The 26,980-nt window shown below is 31.8% G+C and overlaps 1 protein-coding gene across 2 annotated transcripts in view; it reads right to left on the reverse strand.

Annotated features, from left to right (window-relative positions):
• The window catches only part of Vps13c (vacuolar protein sorting 13 homolog C), a 171,100-nt gene that overhangs the window by 69,314 nt on the left and 74,806 nt on the right, over nucleotides 1-26,980 (reverse strand). For both annotated transcript variants that reach the window (XM_026384841.2, XM_026384843.2), the window contains exons 27-45: nucleotides 25,567-25,646; nucleotides 24,003-24,062; nucleotides 22,279-22,438; nucleotides 21,433-21,549; nucleotides 20,327-20,430; nucleotides 19,966-20,133; nucleotides 19,500-19,804; nucleotides 17,596-17,743; nucleotides 16,782-16,890; nucleotides 12,431-12,564; nucleotides 10,570-10,726; nucleotides 9,509-9,588; nucleotides 8,927-8,986; nucleotides 7,957-8,119; nucleotides 6,106-6,222; nucleotides 4,944-5,047; nucleotides 4,256-4,423; nucleotides 2,326-2,630; nucleotides 1,067-1,214 (exon numbers count right to left, since the gene is read on the reverse strand). In XM_026384841.2, coding sequence (XP_026240626.2) covers nucleotides 1,067-1,214; nucleotides 2,326-2,630; nucleotides 4,256-4,423; nucleotides 4,944-5,047; nucleotides 6,106-6,222; nucleotides 7,957-8,119; nucleotides 8,927-8,986; nucleotides 9,509-9,588; nucleotides 10,570-10,726; nucleotides 12,431-12,564; nucleotides 16,782-16,890; nucleotides 17,596-17,743; nucleotides 19,500-19,804; nucleotides 19,966-20,133; nucleotides 20,327-20,430; nucleotides 21,433-21,549; nucleotides 22,279-22,438; nucleotides 24,003-24,062; nucleotides 25,567-25,646 — 2,687 coding nt within the window. The remainder of the gene's footprint in view (nucleotides 1-1,066; nucleotides 1,215-2,325; nucleotides 2,631-4,255; nucleotides 4,424-4,943; nucleotides 5,048-6,105; nucleotides 6,223-7,956; nucleotides 8,120-8,926; nucleotides 8,987-9,508; nucleotides 9,589-10,569; nucleotides 10,727-12,430; nucleotides 12,565-16,781; nucleotides 16,891-17,595; nucleotides 17,744-19,499; nucleotides 19,805-19,965; nucleotides 20,134-20,326; nucleotides 20,431-21,432; nucleotides 21,550-22,278; nucleotides 22,439-24,002; nucleotides 24,063-25,566; nucleotides 25,647-26,980) is intronic.

Here is a 26,980-nt window from a genome sequence, read left to right on the forward strand (position 1 = left end):
AGACTAATATTTTCAGTAGACTCCAATAGGTCTGATTTATACTTTTGGCTGACTTTACCAAATATCTAACTAAAATGAAATAAAGAAAGTCAGAATGACAGCTATTATAAAGACAAGCAACAATAAGTGTTGGTGAGGATGTGGGGAAAAAGGTACACTCATACATTGCTCATGGGACTGCAAATTGGTGCAGCCAATATGGAAAGCACTATGTAAATTCCTTGGAAATCTGGGAATGGAAACACCATTTGACCCAGCTATCCCTCTCTTTGGTTTATACCCAAAAGACTTAAAAACAGCATACTACAGGGATACAGCCACAACAATGTTTATAGCAGCACAATTCACAATAGCTAAACTGTGGAGCCAACCTAGATGACCTTCAGTGGATGAAAGGATAAAAAAAAATGTGGCATATATACACAATGGAATTTTACTCAGCAATAAAAGAGAATAAAATTATGGTATTTGCAGGTAAATAGATGGCCTTGGAGAAGATAATATTAAGTGAAGTTAGCCAATCCCCCAAAAAACAAATGCTGAATGTTTTCTCTGATATAAGGAGGCGGACTCATAGTGGGGTAGGGAGAGACAGCATGGGAGGAATAGATGAATTCTAGATAGGGCAGAGGGGTGGGAGGGAAAGGGAGGGAACAGAGGATTAGCAAGGATGGTGGAATGTGATAGACATCATCATTCAGAGTACATGTATGAAGACACAAATTGGTGTCAACATACTTTATATACAACCAGAGATATGAAAAACTGTGCTATAAACATGTAATAAGAATTGTAATGCATTCTGCTGTCATTTATTTTTTTAAAAAATCAATTAAAAAAAAAAAAGAGAGAGACGGAGGGGATTTAAGCTAGGGACAGGCCGTGAGAGGCACAGGAATAAACAGGGACTCAAACAAGAAAAAAAAGAAAGAAAGAAATGTGTGGGAAACAAGGATGACCTCACTTGCAGTTAACAAAATATTCCTTTTTAATACACACTAGAACTGCAGTATGATCAATGATAAAAGTCTATCTAGCAATTTTATATTTAATACTACATACAAACCTGCATAGGTTTTAGTTTTCCTTTTATCTCCATCCCTGGAATCTGTACATACCACATTGCTGATAAATTTCGTTGTACAGACAAAAGCATGTTGACTGGTTTTAGAATTTCAATGTCATATGGTGGCAAGCTAGAGTGCAAAATAGTTCTGAAAGAAAAACAAAAATTTATTATATATTTTAAATATACATTTTTAAATGAGGACTTTCATACTGTGTAACAGCTTCTACATAGACCTTTCCTAAACACTTAGAGACTGGAACCATAATTCTTTTAAAACGATTTTCTTTAAACAAATCAGAATAAATCAGGTTATATGCGGTTATCTAAAATAAAGCCTATATAACACTGATTTCAAAGACATGATTTCCATAGTTTATTACATTACTATCTTTTATAAAGACTGTTTGATATAGCAACTAGCACAATGTTATACCAATAAAATTTAACCCTTCTAAAATTGAAGTATAAAGGAAGTATTAGTATATGTAGCCCATATATATTATTGCTATTCTCCAAACTCAAAGGAAAAACATACCAAAGCTTAAACTAAGTGAACATATGGTAATAGTCACTTTTAGCCTATCTGCTAACAACTATTTCCACAATCAAATGAGTACTGTTGCCATTCAACACAACCAATACTCTCCCATCAAGAAGCAACAACCCTTTAGATACCTCATTCAAAATTACCAAATGTGACAAGATTTGGGAATGAGAAATCTTAAATCTTATCATAATTTAGGAAGTTTTATCCCACCTACAGAAAAGGAAATAGCTATGTGTTTAAAAGAAAGAAAGAAAGACAAACCATAACAGAAAGAAGGAAGAAAAACCATAACAATAAATTAAGTATTACTAATTAGCCATATTTTCTCTATTTTTTTTAGATGAGGTCTTGCTATATTGCCCAAGCTGGTCTTGAACTTGTGAGATTCTCCTGCCTCAGTCTCCCAAGTAGCTAAGAACACATGTGCACCACCATGCCCAGCCAGTAAACTGTAATTTCATAAGTAACTTCTATACAATAAAAAAAAATTCATATTCTGAATTCTGTAAAACAAAATACAGACTGTGAGGCACACTACTATAAGCCACTGGCCAAAAAAAAAAAAAAAAAAAAAATCAATGGTCAGGCTTCCTTAGTTAAAATAAATAAGGACTGGGATCACAAATTATTAGACCATTTTACCTCAAGCCAAAATTCTATGAAAATCCTATGCTTAGTTAAGATTCACAATTGGATTATATATTTATACCTGGACAGCTTCAACTGAGTGAGCTGAACAATCATCGTATCAACAATGGGGGGAAGAGAATAATGTTCCATAGGAACCAAGCTAAATTTGTTTTCAATTCTGATTAAACCCAGATCTGCTATAATAGCATTAGGCGATACTGAAGACTGAGGAATAATGATAACTGGTGCTTTCAAATTGATATCCATCAAAAGGCGGAAACTCTTTTGAGCCAAGTCTTTCATGCTGGAAGCAGCTCTTTCTGCAGCCTGGACTGTGGCTGTGCTCAAAGCTTCTTTGGCAGTTTGGAAATTGTTGAGAAAGTTCTGTTGGAAAAGAATGATGATCAGATAGTTCCCCAAAAAAGACTTTTTTTTTTTTTTGTACCACAGATTGAATTCAGGGGCACTCCACCACTGAGCCATACCCCTAGCCCTATTTTGAATTTTATTAGAGATAGGGTCTCAGTTGCTTAGCGCCTCGCTTTTGCTAAGGCTGGCTTTAAACTCAAGATCCTCCTGCCTTTGCCTCCTGAGCCGCTAGGATTACAGGTATGTGTCACTATGTCCTGCCATGAACATTCGTTTTTAAAGAAAAAATTTCAGAAAGTATTTACTCTTAAAAAAAAAAAAAACTAAACAAAAGAGATAACATAAAAGAGATGTTACTTGTGACTATGTATACAGAGAAGAATAAAGTCATTAACAGTTATCTCCAGGAAAGAAGAATTCTTTAACTTTCATTTATATTTTTCAAAATTATTTGATTTTATGATAAATTTTCCAACTTCTCAAAAAATCTTTTTTATTAGTAAATGTTAGTCATGTTAAATTCAAAATTTAAATGAAAGGATTGAGAGAAAGCACCTTATTGCTCCAAAAGTGGGTTCCATTCTATTACTCTAGATCACAGGAATAAAGATTATTCTTAGAAACTAAGGATCTGGTAGCTTTAAAATTTATTTTAAATGTGCCAGGCATGAGCACACATTGTTAATTATGTATTACCCTGGAATCATTAATAAGAATCAAAACTTCTTTGTTTATATTAAGAAGCTTTTCATCTCAATTTCAACTAAAAACAGATTTTTCCCAATGGAGAAATGATCATTCTTAGAAGCAATACTCTTTAAACTTTCTTCTTTCTCCCAATACTAGGGATTTAACCCAGGGACACTGAGCTACATCCCTGGCCTGCTTTATTTTTTCATTTTGAGACAGGGTCATACTAAGTTTCTGAGGCTGGCCTTCAATTTGCAATCTTACTGCCTCTGTCTCCTGAGTTGCTAGGATTACAAAGATGTGCCACAAGCCTGGAAAAGCAATATTCTTAATGTTCATCCATTGATAATACAACAGAAACTTAATATCTTCTTCCTAGCTCAAAATAAATGACTTTCTAGAAAAGTGAACGTGATGTTTTGGAAAATTCATGACTGGTAAGTTGTAGTCGGCAGCTCTGTTAAGAGGCACAGGCAGATTTAAACTCTTTAGTCCATGACACTTACATGGATATAGTAAAAATGAAACAATTTCATGGTCTTGTTGATCAGAAATACAACCAAAATCTGTAAGTTTCAATATTAGTTTTTCAAATAGCTGATGAGTTTTATTAGAAAGTTCTTCTAGCTAAATACCCTAAGGTATTTCATCAAACAAGTAACACTGAAAAGCCCTAAATTAAAAATTACAAAAATACTATTAAAATATGTAGCTATATGTTTAAAATATGTAGTTAAAATGTTAGAGAATGACAGTTTCTATGTTTAAAACAATGATTTAAAAATCAATTTGGTTAACATTATATAAAAGATCTCCTTAACTACAGAATTGTGTTCGGCATCAGGGTGTTTAGTAGATAGCCTGAGAAGTGAAGATTTTGACTATCTAAGGTTCAGGTGTATAGACAAAATATTTAGGTCTCAATAAGAAATAAATTCATATAAACTTACCAAAAGAGACATGAAGAATTTATGAACATAAACAATTTGAATACAGCCCACTTTGAGACTAAGTTTGCCATCTACTTTAGACATATCTGCATAAGCCTTTCCTTCTGTGGCATCTGGATACAGAGTCATTTGAAATCTGAAGACTTCATCTCCCAAAATAGAGACAGCCTAAAAGTATGCAATACCTAGGCATTACTGCAAATTCCTTATTGCTCTATCCCTTATTATGCAATCCTTGATATATGAAGAAGCAATATATCAATGTAACCCTAAACAATTTTATGAAAAACATTTTATTTAGCAAAAGCTTTTCCTATTTCTATAAAAAACACTTTTTTATTAATAGAAATATCTTCTTTGTTTTTGTTTTTTTGGTAGAGCTGGAGATCGACCCACAGCCTCAGACATACTAAACAAATATTCTGTCACTGAGCTACACTACACCCCTAGCCCTTATTATAAAAATATCTATCTGTTACTGAACTGTTCAGAAGTAACTTTTCAAATCACTGTATAGCAGAAGGCCTGGTATACATACAACATGAAAGCCAACTGTTATCAACTGTAACAAAATGCCCAACATGTGACAGACAACTAATAAATGTATACTAAATACACTTATGAATATTAGCATCCCAAAGTCAAAGAAGAAACTAAACTTCAATACAAAAATCTATTTTTTAATTACCTTTTTGTGAATGGACAGCAAATCAACATTTGTAACTATGATATTCTGAAGTCTGGCAAACATATCAGTCTGCTTTGGCTTCACAGATACAGAGGCATCCATTCCTAAGGGAGACATATTATTTATAAACTTTTTACTCCATCTAAATGAACCAATTTAGTGGCATTTTAATTCAATAATATACTACCAAGATATAGAATGAATTAAAAAATACTCATTACTAAACATATTAACAGCATCAACTTCCATGTATGAGTCACCCAAGAAAGTTTACAAAACCTTTAAATGCTACATGCATCTCATATATAAAAGTTGTGGAAATGAAAACAAAAACTGTACTTTTTAAAGTACAGTCTTCTAAGATTTCTCTTCAAAAAAATCTGTCATCATAATGTCTAAATGTCTTATAGTGTTTTAAACTGTCCTGCATCTGTATTCCCTATAAAACAGATATATGGTGATATCTGTTGAACCGTGCTAATTTTTTTTAACCGTTTAAAAAAACTGCTTACTGTGTACCAGCCACTTTTCTAAACATTTGTAAATGCATAAACTTTTTTAATGCTCACCAGAACCCCATGCATAATTATTACTGTCTTCATTCTATAGAAGAAGAAACTGAGACATAGAAAAGTTAAATAATTTGCTCAAAGCTGCCAGTATTAGTTAGTTAGTTAGAACCTTGGCAAATTCTCCAGAACCTATGGACCATAATAACATGCTACCCCATTCTTATATCAAACTAATATAATGGAAATCACTCAATCACTCAGAAAACATCTTTCAGAAACTTTTCCAATGCTATATGTGTACAAAAGACAAGGGAAAATAATGCTAATGGCATTCTTTTCAGTCTGTGAAATGTTATGATATTCATTTCTCTGTCTAAAGTGATATTATTTTTAAAATGCACACCAAGAAGAGACTAAGCCTCAGATATTCTGAATTTTTTTAAGTACATAAGGAATGCCTCAAGTCAGTAAGGAATCATAAAAAAATATACTTCAAACATTTGAAAGTACACCTTTACAACGCTTGCATAAGTCTTCAACATAAGTAAACCATAATATGGCTCAGAAGAAATCCATTGTGCACAAGCTCATTTTCCCTGGATACTTATGCAAAGAAATATAAAGACCCACATCAAAAAATAATTACTTACCATGTATTTTAATATCTGCTATGTTACACTTCTGATCACAAACAAAGATATTAAATGCATTTAATTCAGCTGTGACTTTTAAATCAAACACATCTTCTTTAGAAATGGTGCTAGATACTGAAAATCAAGAGAAATTTTGTGATCAGCAAAGTAGAAAGATGATAAAAGATGCAAAATAATATCAAATCCACCAAAATAAAACTACATAAAATATTATAAGGAACCCAGAAAGATCTCTGTTAAGATAACATAGTTAATATGAATTTGAATCAATTTTCAAATACTAATTAGACAAAAATTAGCATGTTCCCCTTCAAATGAAGAATAAAGGCAATAATAAGACCTTCATGTACTATTTACTAGATAAAATTTTTTTTTCATCTTCTAAGAAAAAGATAACCCTCTAAATTCAAATTCTAGAATTATTTTAGTTGAAAACTTTGATTTTGAGCTCCTTTTCATATCACATATTACAGCAAAGAACAATTAATGAAAAATTATAATACTGATGAAGTTATTAAAATTCATAGTACTGTCATTTTAATACATGTTATTTAATTATAGAACCAATTCATTTCTCTATATTATAAGCTACTGTTACTGCTTCATAAAAAAATTGTACAACAAACTCAATGAAACATGAACACAAAAAGGCTGACGATTAGGGGGAAAACACATAAAATAAGATGTAAGAATCACAATTGAACTGATTACCTTAATCTACTTTAGTGCAGGTGCTGATTAATAAATTTAGAATACACTTTCCTATAAATCTGTCTTACCTGAAGAAAACAGAACCTTCCCACAGAACTGCCAGAGCAGGGGGGTATCAGTCCTAAATCACCAATATGATGACAATTTTTTTCCTTAATATTTATTTTAGCACAATCAAACCATAGAGACCAAACATGAAAAAACAGATAATTTCTTTGGGTTAATAGTATTTGTAATTCATTCTGAATCTAAATACTAATTTTTCATTGAACTGTACTTTGTATATGTCATATAAATGTTAAATAAAGAAGAGGTATTTCTAAGGATATTATCTCTTAAAGATATTACTGTGGCAAGAAAATACACTAAAGACAAAGAAGGTAAAACTCTCTTACTGCAGTTTTAACAAAATAATTGCTCTGTTCCATGATTTTAAAAAAATCAGATCCCTGTATCAGATCTAGTAGTACTAACAGTTTTATACTTAAGATGCCAGTAATTCAGATGTCAAACTTGTAATGGTCTGAAAATTAAATTATTCGATGTTAGACATTTAAAATATACAATATGAAAAATTAATTCAATGATATTGGCCTAAAAACAGGCCAATGTATCTTTATTCACTCAGGATACTTCCATCTCTAAAATTTCACAGCACAAGTCATATGTCTGAGGAATATGTGCTCAAATTTATGTGTGATCAAAATATGGATTTGGTTAGAAACCAAAGTGAGTGTCTTTCTTCTGTGACATTCCTTCTTTGGTACCCACAAAGCCCTTATAATTGTTGAGCACAAGGCAGGACTAATGGACCTTTGTTCCATGCATGATTGTATTCATATTTAACTTTTCTCACTTTCATTGAACTAAAAACTGCAAAAATATGTCAATGCAAATTATATACAACTTCTATTTAATGAAAAAGCTAAACAGTAAAATTGAATACAAATGATTAATACTAAACATTTATTCAAAATTCTTCAATAAATTGCCCTATAATTCCAGAAAGATAAAATTTGCTTTCTCTGAAACTAACCTGACAGACCAGTTATAATATCAAAATGTTGAATATTTATCTTAGCTTAAAAATGTAAGTTTATATATGACAGTATTAGACATTAAGGCAAAAATTAATACCAGTTTTGATGGCAATACTTCCAGATTCCCCCACAAGTGGTTTTTGCTCAGATTCCTTCTCAGAAAAGGAAGACTCAGAGGATGGAACAGCAGATGATAGAAAATCCATAAAGGAAAGTAAAGCTTCCAAATGAAGTACTAAGTCCAAGGATGAAAATGAAACCTAAGATAATGAACAATTAGAGAGGCAGATTCCAGATATGCAATGCTTTTACCTTAAACCTCAACATATACGTATATACAACTAATTAGCTTAGTTAAAGGGCTTTAAAATTTTTTTTAAAGAATCACTATTACCATGTTATTCCTTAGGATTACTATTGCAATGTTAATCCTTACCAGACAATAACCTGACAGCCCACTCCCATGTGCCACTGCAATTCTAAACTCAAAAGGATTTGATGAGTTTTAAGATATAGTAAGCATTCCAAGACTGATTATATATTCAATAGACTGTGAGCAATGTCTGAATGAGGCCATGCTTTATTCTTGTGCCTAGACTTGTTCTAATCCTAAAGCAATACATAATTCAAATGTTTAATATGTCCATCAACACCAAGTCAAATAACCATGGTGAAAGAACATTCTCTTTAAAAATATACAATCAACAAGTAATAATTCACATCTGAGAAACAAATATTTTTCTCAGAAATTAATTCTTCATCCACCTATTTTATTTATTTTATACTACTTTATTTTACATAGTGTGTGTGTGTGTGTGTGTGTGTGTGTGTGTGTGTGTGTATGTGTTGCTGCGTACTAAACCCAGGGTCCTGCACATGCCAGGAAAGCACTCTACCACAGGGCTACTTCTCCAAGCCCATCCACTTATATTATCTATAAAATTAAATATATTATTATTGTCACCCTTATTCTAATTTTAGAACTTACAATCTTCTAATTGAAAATGGCTGTAAAGCTACATTTACTCATTATGAACCCAGCCTTATAGTGAATTATAAAAATTTACCTTCAGTCTCTGTTTGGTATTGTCATGAACAGTGTTAAATTCTGGCCCATCACTGTCCGCCTACAAATAGTGAATAATTAAAGCATTGGGTTACAAACACTAAAATGTGATGCATTGAAAACACTTTATTTTTTTAAAACTGTTCAAAGTATGCTATTAAAACAGTAAAAACATACTACTTACAGGAAAAAAAGAACATGTCCCCAAAACTGACCACATAAAGCATGTCTCACATTCTACAGATGCAAAAACTCAAATTCCTCATCCTACTCTGGAAGAAATGCTAGTATATGTAGATTAGGTGGACCAAACCTAAATGTAGGAGAAATGCTAGTCTTCTAGATTATAACACACTTCAGAATACAGCAGAACTATGTATTACTCATATTTATTCAACACCAAAGGATAACTCAGAAGGCTAATAGAGTATCCGGGATCTTAAGATGGTTGGAAAATTCACCACAATCAACCAATTTAGAATGAAAAAAAGGGGGGGAGAAAATTGGAACATTAAATATGAGAGCAATATATATTACTTCATATACTTAAATATTCAAGAATTCTAGAAATGAAACCAGGTACCTTGATTAGCAACATTTTCAGGAGAGGTTCATCAGTTACATTAGAAGAGTTAACAATGTGAAGAGGTTCTCCTTTAGAGTCTAGAAGGGAAAAAGACAAGGTAACATCTCTTAAACACTTCAAACCATCTTTTAAGACAGGACCAGCCAGTTACAAATATGTATGCTTATCAAAACTCACAGAAAAGGATGAATTAGCTTTACTATATAGAAATGATGTCTCAGTAAGCCTGGCTTTGAAAAAAGAAGCTCCATAAAAATAAGAGATAAATGAACAAACCTAGCAGTAGTCAATTACAACTGTTACAACACTTGGTACTACTGATATTACTCTCATTTGAACAAATCATAATATATTAAGGAATGAACCTAAAAAGTTTATAAAAAGTAAGAATTACTCTCAATGTAAGTTTGCTTGTAAGATATTTCAAGAGTTTCTATAAACTTTAAATACTCATAAAAACTCTGAAAGTTGGCTTGCTATAATTCAGAAAGTGAATTACAAAGGTCCAGGATACCCACTAAACAATAACTTATGTTTATTTGGGAGGAAAGGAATGAGACTACAAGATAATGTTAAATTGTTCCTTCTTTATTCTTCTGTATTATTTAATTTTCATTTTTACAAGCAAGCATTAATGTAACTAACAACAAATTTAAAACCTCATTTAATTTAAACAGATTTTAAAAATAAGAAATCATGTTTCCTTGTAAATTAACTTTTCAAAAAAGTCCATGGGGTCTGTACCTGGTTTCTGATTTCCTAAAATGTCAGTTCTAATGGCATAGTTATGTTGAAATGGTGCCTTTTATAAGTACTGAAGTGTTATATACATACATGGTTAATTTTTTAGGTATATTCCATTTTATGTTAAATATATACTTAGATATATTCTTTATTTATGATAATTACATGAGGTACATTTTTTAAATATCAAATTCCTTGTTATCACTGTAATAAATTTAATCTAAATAACTATGGTGACATAAATAAATGTTTAATATTGATAAAAGGACCATCTGCCTAATGAATAATTGACACAAATAAAACTTCACACTCACCAGTAAAATCAAAGCACCGCATACTAATTTTTTTTAGATAAGCTTTAGCAGTCATTTCATATGTTTTAACTCTAGCTTCTACTCCAAGCTGCAGAACATTGAGTTCATGGAAAGGCCTTCCTTTCTTTTCTGCTTTTTTCATCAGAGTAATCACAACCTTAAAGGATGCATCAGTATTACCACAAACAATCTCATTAATATGCAATGTAGATAAATCAAGAATTTAATAACCATACAGAGTGATATGACCAATAGATTCAAACAACAACATTTATTTCCATTTGTGCCTGAAAATTGTTTATTGTTATTTACCTCAGGAGGCACATATAACTGTTAAAACTTTTGAAGCATCACCACTATTTTCTAGTGATTTTCAAAGGTAAAGTACAAAAATGACAATAAATAGAAATTTGGCCTAATTCCCAGATAATCTGGTCTGATGGATGGCTTTCATTTGAAAGTCTGAGATTAACAGCTAATTTGTATAGAACTCCTAAGGCAAGGAAATCTCAATGGTGGCACTGCTGACATTTTAAGCTAACAAATATGCATAACAGGGGGCTGTTACAGTCCTGTGCACTGTAAGATATTTGGCAGCATCCCTGACTCTATCCACCAGTTCCCGGTAGCAGTCTCCCACTATGTAAGTAAGAACCAAAAATGTTTTCAGACAACATCAAGTATTCACCTGGAGGATGCAAATTTCTCGCCCTCTACCCCAATCACTGTCCCAAAGGACAGGGTCTATCATAATATATATTACAAATGATATTAAAATGACTTACAGGCTTTTTACATACACACATTAATTAAGAACTTTGGAAACAGAATTATTTATCTAACAATGTTTGAATTGTCAAAATTTAAAAATCTTTAGCAACTCTGATATTAACCAGAAAAAATACTGGAGGTTTAATATAACAAAGTTAGTTTCAACACCCTTTTAGCAACACTACAAGCATGTATTTCAGTTCAAAAACACAGAATCCATTTGTATAAAAAGCTTATAATTTTTAGCTCAGAGAACACAAATATTTAATGATGAAGGGATTTTAGAGGAAGGTGCTTTCAGGTCCCTAGATCTACTGCTTTCTCACTTATTCAAAACTTTATGCCTATTCCTTTCTATCCCTACCCTAGCCCCTTTTCTGATCCCCCTTTTTTAGACTATTTATTTTTCCTTAAAAACTCAACTCAAATGTCACTTCTTCTAGGAAATCTTCCTAACCCTATTAGAACATCCCCTTGCTACCATCCATACCAGAAGCTCCAATGTCATACACTACTCTGAGTACATTTTAAATGAAAACATAAATACTTCAATTGTTTGAATTTGCATTCTGCCTCTGCATCTTTGGCATCTAGCACATACAATTTGTTCAATGTGTGAATAAAGAAGAGGAAAATCCACTTATTCTTTCCTCAAGAATCTGTAAATGGAAAGCATATGCTATATAGTAATAAACATTTATACCATATAGTATTAAACATGTTTTAAAGTGTAGACATACTGTATTTTATTCCATAAGAGTTTCTAGCATTTGCAAAGGATTTCTCAATCATTATTTCCTTTTCCTGCCTTTCTTTTATGGAACTGCAAAGCAAGCCACATTCCAACTGTCCTAGAATTATAATAGTGAAAAAGCAAGTTACATGAAATACTATCATTTTTAACTATGAAATAATATACACCCTATATATACTCATTCTTAATAAACCCTCAAATTTGAAAGCACCATTGCTACATGAAAACAAACTGTGTAAGATTTTTCTCTGCCTATTATTTACAAGTTTAAGAGATAATTCTAAGTATCCATTATTTATCTACCTCATTTTACAAGAACATATGAAAATTACATACCTCTTTAATTTCAAAATTCAGCAAAATATTAATGATATCTACAGATCTAATTTCTTCCATTCCAGCTGTTAAAGTATCTTGTGAAACATGTACATCTTGTGATATAGAGGTTTCACAGGGCTCTTTAATTTTACCTAAAGATGTTCAAAAGAAACTCATTTCAGACATTTCTTTCACAGGACAAATATCAGTACTTTGGATCTGGCAAAGGCCTAAAAATACAGAAATCAGTCATCTCTCTAGCCCTTAGAAAACTCATGGTATAGTACAAGACACATATATTTAAAACACAAGCAAAACAAGCAGACCGCACTTATTGACATTAAGAGGGCAAATGTTAATAAAAATACATAAAATGCACAGAAAGCACAGAACAAGGTTTAACACCATTACAAGCAAGTAAAGAAAGGTTTAACACAAAAGGTACCATCCAAGTAGAGCTCAACGACCTGCACACAGAGAAGATATTCCAAGAAAAAAGTAAGAAATTGGGGAAAATCACAGAGTAATGACATGGGAGAGGTTTTATAAACAACAACTACAACAAAAAGGAAAAGTCATATGAATATGATGCTGTCTTTCTGAAATCAGCACATCCTGAAATACAATAAAATTGCTCTTTAAATTGTAATACACAAAATAGCAGTTGTCTCTGCTATGAGTATACTTGGGCACCAGATATTGTACTAAGTCTTATACAGGGATGGTCTCATTTAGTTTTTATAATATTCCTTGAAGGTAAGACTTTATTGTCCTCAAAATGCAGATAAAAATTGTATGAAATATGATGTCAAGAGCTATGTAATGTTTTGAACAACTAATAAAAAAATTGAGGGTTCAGACTGATTCAGTACCTTACCCAGTGTCACACAGATTACAAGGGGTGGTGTCCAAATTCATTCATCAGTCTGATTTGATTGCTTTCACTTTCAACCAACCCTCAATATCATTACATCATTCCTAACATTATCTTGATCACTGAAAGAGCAAACCAGAACCCTGAAATATCACCTACACCAGAAACCCATATAGAAAACCACTGCTATTTTTGCCTTTAAGAAAGCAATGCCTATGGCAAGGTTTCTTAATTTTCATTGTTTTCCAGCACTGCTCCAAACATAATTAGCCAGGAGTGTGGGGTGGTCCTAACAAATATTTTGCTCTTACAAAACAATTCCAGGAATACTCAAAAATTTCTTAAATATTAAATACAAAGCACTGATCATTTTTAAGACAGTAAATTGGAGTTTATTAAAGTTAACAAAGTCTACTAAATTCTATTAATCAAAGGACCCATGAGAGTTAAAAGGAAAACCAGAAAGGAAAAAACATTTCTACACATATACCAACACATATATTTAATACAAAAAATTAGCAAAGGACTCGTGTCCAGGATGAACAACAATAACAAAAAACTCCTACTTATCAATAAAAACAATGAACACCTTGGTAAAAATGACAGAATAGACTTGAAAAGTCAGGTCACAAGAGGGTATCCAAATAGCCAATATCACCCCCCCCCCCATACACTTTTTTTTAAAGGTGTTCAACTTCATTAGTTATTAGGGAACAAATAAAAAACATAGTAAAATATTACTGGATATCCACCAGAACGACTAAATTTTAAAACACTGACAATTCCCAAGTAAGGGTGAGAATACAACACAAATGGGACTCATATATTACTAAAAGTAAACAGGTACAAACACTTAGAAAACCATTTGATATAATATGGTATAAGTTACTAAAGTTAAAATGAAAACCTAACATAGAACCCAGTACTTCTACTCCTATCTACATATCCAAAAAAAAAAAAAACAATATAAGTAGAGTAGCCTCTCCTCCTCTAAGGGGGATACGTTATAAAACACCTAGCAGGAGCCTGAAACCACAGATAGTTCTATACATAACACACCTATGATAAAGTCTGATTTGTAAATTAGGCACAGTAAGAGATTAACAACAATGATTTAATTATTTTTTTTAGTTGTCGATAGAAGTTTTTTATTTTTTATTTAATTTTTTGCAGTGCTGAGAACCTAACCCAGTGCCCCACACATGCCAGGCAAGTCGCTACTGCTGAGCCACAGCCCAAGCCTGATATAGATAATTATAAAAAATAATCTGTAATAAAATTGCCACCAATGAGTTTCCACTACACTTGAACTTCGTGGTCATGTTAAATACTAAGGATCATTTGAATATAAGCACTGGGATAGCATAACAATCTACCTGATAACTAAGACAGCTATTAAATGAATGATAGAAAAGTAGCATATATCATGTGGATATGCCAAGCAAAGGGATGATTAATGTCCCTGGCAGAGCAGAATGCAATTTATAACTTTTAAGCTATTTATTTATGCAACTTTCCACTTGACACTTTCAAACCACTATTGATCACAGCTAACTAAAACCCTGGAAATCAAATCCACAAATAAAGAGAATTACTGTATGCTAAAAGATATATACAACAACACAGCAACTTTATTCACAGTAGTCAAAAAATAGAAACAAACCAAATGTTCATCAAAAATAGAATAGATAAAAAACAATTCTGGATACATTTTTATATTTGAACATTACATAGGAATAAAAAGAGCCAACTACTATTAAGTACAGTATCAAAAGAATTTCAGGATGTGTTGAAAAAAAGCAGCCACATACAAAAGAGTAATTTATTCATAATTCCATTTACGTAAAACTCAAGAAGAGTTAAAATAATCTATAGTATTGTAAGTTGGAATGATAGTTACATCTGGTTGGATTTGGGGGAACATAGTACTGACTGGGAAGGGACATCAGGGAGGCTTTCTGAGATGCTGAAGACATGCAGCATCTGTCTCATGGTGACAGAATAGTTGTATCTACATGTAAAAGTTCATTAAGTTGTACACTTAAAATTTCTGTACATATATGTTATGTTATAGTAAAAAATTAAATGATGAAAAAATGTAGTGAAATATCATCTTTAACTCAGCAAATGAGCAAAAATTTTAAAATCTGACAATACACTATATTAACAAGTTATAGGAAAACAACCTGGTGCCGGGCATGGTGGTGCACACCAGTAATCCCAGTGGTTCAGGAGGCTGAGGCAGGAGGATTTTAAATTCAAGGCCAGGCACAATAACCTAGTAGCTAGTAGGCCCTGAGCAACTTAGTGAGATCCTATCTCAAACTAAAAAAAAAAAAAAGAAAAAGGGCTCATTGGTTAAAACACCCCTGGGATCAATTCCTGGTACCAAAGGGGGAAAAAAAGGAACAACCTGGTACAAGTACAAAACAGTAGAAGTCCTATGGAAGGTAATTGACAGATCTATCAAAATTTTAAATTATGTTTTTAAAATTGTATTAATTAATTTTAAATTTATAAAGATTACATACCCTTTAGCTGGTATTACCCTACAAGTACTTGTAAAAGTGCATGTACAGGATATTGAATGCAACATGGTTACAGTGAAAAAACTGAAAGCAAACTAAAATGTTTATAAAATGGAGACTTGCTAAATCATGAAATTTCCACAGACTCTAATACCAGGTAGTCATTAAAAAGAATAAAGGAGATCCATACATAGAACATATACCAATATAAAATGAACACAAGACATAATTTAGAAAAAAAATAAGCAAATTGCATATACACACAAGTGATACCATTTTTTGAAAAAACAAATTATATGTGTGTGTGCATGATACATTCATGTATATACATATGTGTAAAACAGCTTAAAATTTGTACTATAATTACTTAATTGCTAAATCAAAAGGGACGCAACTAATAATTTAAATTCTCTTCATTTTATTGCAGTATAATTTTTCAGTATCATCAGGGAATGGTACTTTATCAGCAAGTGCAATTCTTAAAAATATTTTACTACTAAGCCTTACTTAAAAATCACAAGAAGTATGCTACCATAAACAAGGACAAATTAAATACTTTTTTCTGTACATGTAAATACAATAATTATCCCAGGAATCCACAACTGAATATTGACCCCCTTCTTAATGTTCTTCAACCAACTTATATAATTTAAAAAAAAATGTTAAAATGACAATGGATTGACTGCTTAACTAAAAAGAATCAATCATCTCCAAATATAACTTCCTGTTTGCTTTCTTGGTAATACAAATTACAATTTGTAAATTATATTTGTTTACTTCTCTTATATTGTCTCTTTCAGAAAAGGATACATGTAGATGAGTGATATAGACTCTGTGCTTTTAACATGCACAAGACTCTGGGTTTGCTACCCAGCACCACAAAAATAGGAAAGAAAGAGATTATTATCTACTAAATTATAAAATAAAATAGACACATTTACTATGTCACCTATTGTCAGACTCTTACCTGTCTCTTGTATTCTTGGTTTCACTTTATCTAAGTCTTCAGTAGCCTCACCAAGATTTTCTCCTAATATTCTAAATAAAAGATTAAGATCTTCCTGATTTAGACTAACCTGTGAGATATTATGTTAAAAAAGAAAAAAAGGCATTTCATTGTACAATGAAACAATTTAATGCAGAAAACAAATTCTCAGTAATAAAACACAAAGGACAATATAACCTAACAATCAAAAATTTATATAATTACTATCCACTCAAGTATTTCACTACTCATTTCATGTAAACATTTTTATTTTCAAAGAAAATATTTATAGAACAATTTATAAGTCAATATGAACCACAATGACTTATCTTTATAAAAAGTTAATTATGATTCAAGAAATCTGATCTTTTAAAAGTGACAAATTTTGAAAATACACAGACTTCACTTTTTAAACAATAACAATTCCAGTGAAATAAAGACTGTTCTTAATATTAAAAATAGGCATTTCCCTCAATGCTATAATTATCTTTGGAGAACCTTAGGTATTCTAAAAATAAAAGTATATGTTTATAATAAATAGTATCAAAAGGAATATGTTAATAGTTTACACACAGATCTCTGCAAATGCTTATAATAACAAATATGAAAGTTAAGTAACACTATCTGAAGATTAAATTATACTGAAAAGAATAAAATAACCCTGTTGTATATCATCTGGCTGGAATTGTTCTTATATCATTCAGTAAAATATTCTACCTTTTATTTGAATATATACTAAGAAAGTCTCCAGAGTTTACAATTTCAATGATGAAGGATTTTTCTCTCATGTACTCACATTCATTGAATCAAGATGTCCTTTAATTTCCACAACAGGCACTTTGTGGTACCAATTTGCAGCTAGATTTCGATTTACAGAAAACTCCAAATTAATTGGGTGCAACAGCTGAATATCAGGATGGGAGATGCCTGGCTGGATTATTGTCCTAATAACCAACAGAAATGATATATATGCAAAAATATAGGAGGAAACGCAACATATGATTTTAAAAAACAAAGTGAAGCAGCTATCTTCCACTCTAAGTAATGACTTTAAGCTGAACTTATAATTAAATTAATTTATAATCCATTGGCAAGGACAGATTAAAATATCTGATAAACAATGAAATTATTATGAATACCTTTATCTTTAAATAGCAGACAAGTGATAACTGCAAACATTTTAAAAACAAAGTCACACTCTTAAAAACATTGGAGAAATCATCAAATTGTTATTCAACGATTAAAAATAGTTATGTGCCAATAATGATGTGTCAGTGATGGCCCACATATATCACTGTGGTCCCTTGGGATTCCTCTTGCCTAGGGACTCTGTAGCTGTCATAAAGACAGTACAATACAATATTTCTATATTTGGGGTAACACCAGTATAGATAAACCTACTACACAGCCAGTCATAAAAGTACAACATGCTCAATTACGAACAGCACATAATACTTGGTGATAATAAATGACTGTTACTGGTTGATATATTTTCTAGTCTTTCACTACTTAAGAATGTACTCCTTCTACTTAAAAAAATGTTTACTATAAAACAGTATGTCATGTTAAATTGGCTGAAGCCTCATACATCATATGTATCATGTTTACTGTGTATCCTGACCATATAGATTCTGACCAAGAGATCGCATGGAATGATTGGCTGATACCACCAATGTTTGTGTAAGGACACTCTGTGATGTTCATACAATGATGAGATAACCAAATGTGCATTTCTCAGAAAGTATCCCCATCTTTAAGTGAAGCATGACTATATATTTTTAGGTACAAAGACTAAGGAAAACATTAGCAAAATGCATGCTAACAACATTTTCTAGGAAGTTTCATAAAGTTTTTCTCCAGGACTATTTTCTGAACTTGCTTTACAATCATTACCTTTTTATTCTGGATAAAAATCTCATTTGATAGGGTAGAAAATAATTTTCTAATCTTCTTGTGTTTTTATGTGTCATGTGTGAGCACTGATGATATAAAATTACTTACAAAGTATTCCTGCCAATAATGTCTAAGCTCCATCAAACCATGATGAATCACTCAGATAAAACTAAATTGGGAACTGTTCCAGGAAGTAACCAGACTACACTCTTCAAAACCACGAAAATCGTGAAAAATACAGAAAGGTTAAAGGACATTCCAGAATAAGTGTATATTAGTACAGAAATCCCTCTTAATAGTACAGAATGCAATTAAATGCCATGTGTGATTCTGGTGGGGGGAATTTACTGTAATGGACATCACTGGATCAAAGGTATAACCTCAATATTGAATGCACATTAGATAATATTATACCAATACCAAATTTCCAGAATTTGATAATTATATTATAGTCAATATAACTGACCTTGCTTTCAGGAGGCACATTCTAAAATATTTAAGGGCAATGGGTCAAGATATCTATTCTCAAACCAGTTAGCAAAATATGATTTAAATAATAATACTATGTATACATATATTAAAGCAAATATAAAATTGGTAAAACTACTGAAATGTATAAAGTACACTCATGGTACTATTTCTATAATTTTTCTGTAGGCTTAAAATTTTTCAAAATAAAAAGCTGTTTTAAAAACAGCTGTATGTAATATGTAATAGAAGTTTGTTAGGTATGAGTTTCAACAATCACAAAATTTCATAGCAAAAATTAACATAATACTTAAATCCATAACCGCAGAAAGAGCATACCTAGAAAGCTTGAGTTTTGTGAGCTGCACATCCATTCTATCAATTACTGGAGGATTTAAGGAGTCTTCACCAGACACCAGACTAAATTGATTTTGAACTCTGATTAATCCAAGATCTACCACTACAGCATTGGTGGAAATGGAAGACTGTGGGATGATAATAACTGGTGCTTTCAAATCAATGTAGAAGGAAACACGAAGGCTCCTCTGAGCAAGGTCCTTCACACTCGTGGCAGCCTTTTCTGCAGCCTGGGCAGTGGCAGCACTCAGTGCCTCCTTAGCTGTCTGGAAATTGTTCATGAAGTTCTATGGACACAAAGTATAAAAGGAAAAAATAGACACATCAATAACACTTTCTGTATATATATATGCTTATTATTTTCAATGACTTTATAACATTTGTTATCATAATTATCAGATTTATTTATTTCTAAATTGAAAACTCAATATTTAAATTATGATTTTACCAGAAGTGACATTAGAAATTTATGAAGGTAGATAATCTGAATACAGCCAACATTCAATGATAGCACAGCATCCACTTTGGACATATCAGTATACGAATCTCCCTCAGTAGCATCTGGATACAAATCCAAATTAAAACGAAAAACTTCATTTCCCATTATTGACACGGCCTGAAAAACAGAGTTGTGAATGTTCTGTAGTCAGGAAAGTAATGACAAAATAAAATCCCATTCAGAAAATGTTTTACATTTATAACCTTTATAAAAATAAATATTTAATTGAAATATATTTGTTTTTAAAAAAATAAATTATAAAAATTTCATATACAATCATCAAAAATATTAACTGTTTACTATTACATACTTGTTTATGAACTGTCTTAGGATCAACATCTGTGACAATAATATTTTCCAATCTGGCAAAAAGTGATTGCTTCTTTGACTGAAGAGAAAGGGAGGAATCAAGGCCTGAAAAAAACATGTTATTATTATAAGTTCTACAGATCTGTCATAAATAAGATACTTATTTCCATTGTATAAAATTATTTTGAAGTTTTAATTTTTTAGCAATGTCTAAATCCCAATGAATAAAGTTCTAATATTAGATATTTTTTAGCTTTACAAACATCAAACCTATAAATTTATCAAAAACTAATTATCTGAAAAAAACACATTTAGTATATCTTAGAATTACACAACTCCTTTATACTTTAGGTCATTTTTATGGAGCCTGTTAAAGTCTCATGAACCAAATTCAGACTAGTAGATGTACTGCCAAGCCAAGACAAAGAAAACAAAACAAAAAAGAAAAAACCCAGAGCTTTCTGTTTTTTTTTAAATTCTTAAAGAATTTCATTAAATATATTACACATATTCTTTACCTTTACCAGATTATAATAATCTGACAAAGTTAAGGCCAGGAGAAAACCTAGATGAGTTTAGCAGATTTGCCTAAATGAACATAATGGGCTCACAGATTTTCTTCTACATTATAGGTTTGCTTTGCCTAAAGTACAAATGAATAAATATGATGTACAATTATATGATTATATATAAAGATAATATGAAGCTTAAAAAGGTCTAGTAATGATGAAGCATTACATAGACCTTCAAATGAATTGAACTGATGCTTCTCCCAGCCCATCAATGGTGTTCTAACATTAACATTAGTATTCCTTTCCACCTTGTAGACAACTCTCAGAAGGCCATAGCACATGTGTGTGGTTCAATTTTAAGGTCAAGTTGTGACTAACTTCTACAGTCCAAAAAGAAAGCATCCAGTCTAATCTCACACTGGCAGGTATTTCACAACTCAGAGCACTCCATTTGTATACTCCCTGGTATTGAGAAAGAAAGAGAGAGAGAGAGGGGGGCGGGGAGGGAGGGAGGGAGGGAAAGAAAAGAAGATCACAAGAGAATGAGTGTGCAGGCTTATCTCTTAATGAATTTTTAGTACTACAAGATCTTTACCTTGAATCTTGATTTCAGCAATATTGCTCTTCTCATCACAAACAATGACACAGAAAGCATTCAACTTGGCAAACAGCCTAAACCCAACAACGTCACTATCTTTAGAGGACACAATCACTAAAAATAAAACAAAGAATTCTATCACTGTGAGATTCCAGTAATCTAAATTTTGTTAAGCTTTTTTCTCCATATTAACTGAACCACAATTCTGCTAAATATATATAAATACACATTTTTTAAATTCTCAAACTCTTTAAGATCTCAAATACTTTTGTTTTGTATATCCTACAGAGGTATGTTACTTTTATAAGTTAAAAGCAAAAAAAAAGAAAGTAAAGAAAAAAAAACGCAAAATAAATAAAGACACTAGACATTACTTAAGGTCACACACCTTAAGTAAAAGAGTCAGAATTTGAGTGGAATTCTTTCTGATCTAAAATCTGAACTTGTTTAATTAGATGCTGTCCCTGAACCCCTTCCTTTGGTCTCTGGGTCTTGATTTCCACATATCTAAAATGGCAGGGAAAACTGAAATGGAACCTCTTCAGGAGCCACTGAGAAGGGAGGGAAGAGCTCAGAATAAATACAGATCTTGTTCCTCTATTACCCTCTCAAAGGCAACCACCACCAAAATAAGAGCAAAAACAAACATTTTCAAAAACAATAGCATGGGTTATATTTACCCTATAGATCAGGTGCTCACATACGATTCAATTTGAAGAAAAAGGCACAATGAGGGGGAGGGCATGCATTTGAATGATTAAATTAGATGATCTCTAAGATTCCTCATTTCACCCTAGAGTACTAAAACCCCTGCTAACAATAAACAAAACACATTTTTCATACCTTTCTGCAAAGGTGAATTCTTTTGTTTTTCAGTTGAAATCTGTACCTCCTTGACAACACTCACATTTTGACTATCTGATGGAATAATGGTTGTCAGGTAGTTAATAGAAGAGAGAAGTGCTTGTGTTTGCAAGAAGAGATTTAAAGATGAAAAGGCCACCTAAAAAGATGTTTTAGGAAGAAAATTAGTTTTATTTGACCATTTATAACTTGTACTCCACACAGTGACCCACCCCCCACCCCGCCCAGAGGCTCCCAGCAGACTTTCTACCACTTGGAAAGAAAAGAGGAAAGGAAGGTTCAGGACTCTATAAAATAGGGAGTACATGGAAAGCAAGTTACACCCACACACTTGAGGGGTACATTAGAATACCATAACAACTTAATTACTCCATCCTCCAAGCATAATGACAACGGAGTTTATAATCTGCCTCTCATGACCATCCTGATATTCAACATAAGCCATCCATAATGCCTTACTGGATTTTTTTAATATATTTATCTTTTGGATGTAGATGGACACAACACAATGCATTTTATTTTCATGTGGTGCTAAGGATCGAACCCATGTCCCGCCCATGTCCCGCCTGTGCTAGGCGAGCGCTCTACTGCTGAGCCACAATCCCAGCCCCCTTACTGGATCTTAATGGCACATTTATTATGATTATTTAAAAGATATAAATCAGAAAGTAAAACTCCAGAACCACTACAAAACTCCAGGACCACTATGGGCTACTAATATGTTTAGAAATGATTCCAAAAGTAGCACCAATAAAATTTAACTACATAAGATACAATTGTAAGTTCCCAGTTACTAAGTGATCTCCAAAAACCACAATAATGGTTCCATCATTTAAAAAGAAACACAGAATACATGACTTGTAAGAAACACATATTAATTCCAAGAATGTGTGGCTTTCTAACAGCACATTTAAATAAAATCAAAATCTGTTCACAGAAAACAATTTTTCATTTCCTCAAAACACTAAATTGATACAAAAACCACAAAAAGGAAGGTTTTGAAGATTATGGCAGATTTTCCCCTCTCTCAAAAGCATTCATTTAAAGTCATATCTCTCATTTTCATTTTAGTGTAACACACAAGTACTTTTCTTCTTCTTTCCTCTACAGTACTGCCTAAGAAGTAATAGCTTCAAAATTACTTACCACCTTTCTTTATACCTTATGCACTTCTTCACTCCTATTTTACAAGATGTTATTTAGTTTGGTTTGTTTAGAATCCTGTTAGTTTTTTTACTAATATTTTATTTATATATGACAGTGGAATGCATTATAATTCTTAATATACATATAAAGCACAATTTTTCATATCTCTGGTTGTATACAAAGTATATTCACACCAATTCATGTCTTTATATATGTACTTTTAATAAAATGTCCATCACATTCCACCATCATTCCACCATCATTTTGAATCCTGTTAGTTCTCTACATATCAAAGTTACCTTTTCTATAGTACTCCCTTCCCTAGAAATAATACTGAAATCTTAGAAAAGATTATAGTAGGATATGATACAGTAAGTCAAAACAACTGCTTTAATAAACTGAATCACAGACACAGAGCAAGCTAAGTATATACAAGGTTAATTTATAACTTTCAATGGTCTCATCAAATAACCCATCAATATTCCTTAGAGGACAGTGAACACTTCCAGAATAGGTTATTTTCAAAAGGAATATATTTGTTTAATAAAATCCCTTACCTTAAGTGTTTGTTCTGTTTTTTCAAAAGTAGTTTGAAAGCTTGGTCCATTCCTATCAGCCTGAAAAAAGAAAGAAAATTTCTAAGGAACGAATTAAGACCAAAGCAAATAAATCCTTTATTTATAATCTCTGATTAATTTATTTATATTTACCTATAAATATATTTGTATCTATATTATATATTTAATTTTACTGTCATTATTTTAATGTTATATCCAAAAAACTTATTGTAATAATGTAAATGTTTTCTCTTCAAGCCTGGGATGATATTCATTGAATTCTGGGAAGAATTCTGAAAGCTGGAGAATATAAATTCCATAGAGTCCATCCATTACTTAATGCTTAAATCCCTCTATAAAGTCTTTGGCAGAGGTGGGTGTGATGGCACATACCTACAGTCCCAGCTACTTTGGAGGCGAAGGCAGATGATTGTTAAGTTCAAGCCCAGCCTGGGAAACTTAGTGAGACACTCTCTCAAAATAAAATAAAAAGGGAAAGGGAAGTGCTTGTTCAGTGGAAGAATAAGCACTTGCCTAGTATACAAAATCCTAGGCTCAACTTCAATTACTTAAAAAAAAAAAGTCTTTGGCAAATATAAATATATCTCTCCAGTGAAAGAAATGTTGTCTCCCTACAAGGAATTGAAATCTTTGCAGAATGTTTTGTTTCAATGAGTTCTTTATACTGAGTAAAAAGCAAACAAACAATAAACAAAACATTCATCTCCCATCATAACCCACATAACCCACCCCTGGTCCTAGTTCTATCTACTGGGAATAAACATAGTAAATTTAAACTCAACAAATTTACCACCTGTGAGAAACTTTTTGGCCAGACTAGTTTCCCTAACTTTCTGCTCCTACACTACTTTGTGCTTTTCTTTCTTAGAGAATCAGTTATGTTGTCCACCACTCAATGTTATATTTGGTTGTTTCCTTGCCGATCATGCCATTCTAGTATATAATTTCCTTGAGAACAAAGAGTATTTCTCATATCTGTATTCAAGTGCCTAACAGTAAAGGCATTTGATAGCAGACATTCAATAAATAGCTGGTGAATACTAATTAAACAAATCAACTAATCCTGAATGCAACCAAATACCATCAGTTTCTTCTACAGCATTTTTCATGTGATCTATTTTTCTAGTTTTGTTGTTTTGCTTTTTCATGTGATATATTTGAGTCTCTTGTCAATCCTAGCAGTTTCCTCTAACCCAATCTAAGTTGACTTTTCCTTTTGATGAAGAATACTAGGCCAAATGTCACCTTTGGATACAGTGAGTGGAGACACATGAATATGCCCCAGAAGACAGAAACAGCACCAACTTCATCCCAGGCTTCCACCTTTGGGGATTAGTAGCTTAATGATTTCATAAAGCCCTGTACTGAAGGGCTATTACAGTGAAAGACAAAGAAGGTGCACAAATGGAAGAGGAAATAGTAGTTATCCCTATAATTAAAAATGAAAACACATCCAGAACCATTAGTAATACACTGTCATCTTTTTTCCTCAGAGTATAGTTTTGAGTATACAACAAATACACAATCATTCTATGGTCCTTACCTTAATATATTCCACTTTTAAAAGATCTAATCCAGGTTTGTCAGAAGAACTAATCAAGTGAAGGGGTTTCTTTCTAGATCCTAAATTGGAAAAAAAAAGGAAAAAGGGCTTTCAAATAAACAGCTCTTCTAAAATTTTGAAACTATCTAGGTATCTTTTTATTTTCTAAAACTACTAGTGAAGCTTTAAAAAAACATCTGTTCACATTTTCATGGTTACTGAAAATTACAAACTTTATATAAGAAATACAACTTACTTTAAAAACATTCATATTTACTTTTGCTTGATTTTTTAATTTGTTTTCAAAATAATAAAAACATCTCCTACATATTTTTAAGGCTGTCTTGTGCATGTCTAGGGCAGCAGAATAGACTATAGGTTTAAGAATCAGGAAATATGACTTCTAGTTCATCTCTATCCTTACCAAAGGCTACTAATTTTTTTTTCTCAATCATATAACAAAAAGGCTGGACTAAAACAATCTAATATGCTATTGCACTATAAAATTTTACAAAATGTAATTTATTCGAAAAAATTAAATAATTTTCCTTCATTTAGGCTGAGAGTCAATTTACATAGAAAAGGTTTTTTTAAGGAAGGAGAATTATTAAAACTTTCTTTTTATCTTAAGAATAAGAAGTTCTATTAAATGTCCTCTAAATCCTTATGTAGAAGTGCCAACGTACTGCCGCCAAAAGCTATGCAGAGAGGACTGATAGAGCCACCATTTCATCCACATTTTACTATTCACAATCTATAACTCCTGCTTCTAAGACATCTAATTTTCCCTTGTCCACTGAGGTCTCAACCTTCCCTTAAAAAAAGGCTTTAGAAATACATTAATTATATATTTTCCCTTAAGGCAGTAATGTAAACTCTGTATTAAGACAATACCTACAGAATACTAATAACATAAAACATTTTTCTTCCAAACGAAGGCTTAAAATTATAAAACATAGGTCTTTATATTTGACAAAAGCATTAGGCAAATATTAGGTCATTTTAATTATGTGGATTTATCCCTTCCTTCATGCCTCAAAAATATGAGCACACAAGGTAAATGGTTAACAAACTACAAAAACTTCTAAGAGTTGACTTTGCATTCTACCATTTTAATTTGGATAACTGGTGCTTCTTGTTGATACATGAACACAATTAAATAAAACAAGACATTCAATATCATAATACCAGAGACAAATTCTATGCTTTTGCCATTCATGAGTTACATGATATTGAACTTGGCAATCAGCCTAAAGCCTACTTATCAGTTCATTCATGGATAAATTATATGACCAATTTATGACTTTGCTAGATATCAACTGGAGATAATAATGCTACCTATTTCACAGCATTGTTATAAAAATTGAAAGTTATTATTTGTAGTGAATACTGTAGAACAGTATTTGCTATTATT

Source organism: Urocitellus parryii, chromosome 6 (genome assembly GCF_045843805.1).
Source record: "Urocitellus parryii isolate mUroPar1 chromosome 6, mUroPar1.hap1, whole genome shotgun sequence".
In the NCBI taxonomy this organism is placed as follows: Eukaryota; Metazoa; Chordata; class Mammalia; order Rodentia; family Sciuridae; genus Urocitellus; species Urocitellus parryii.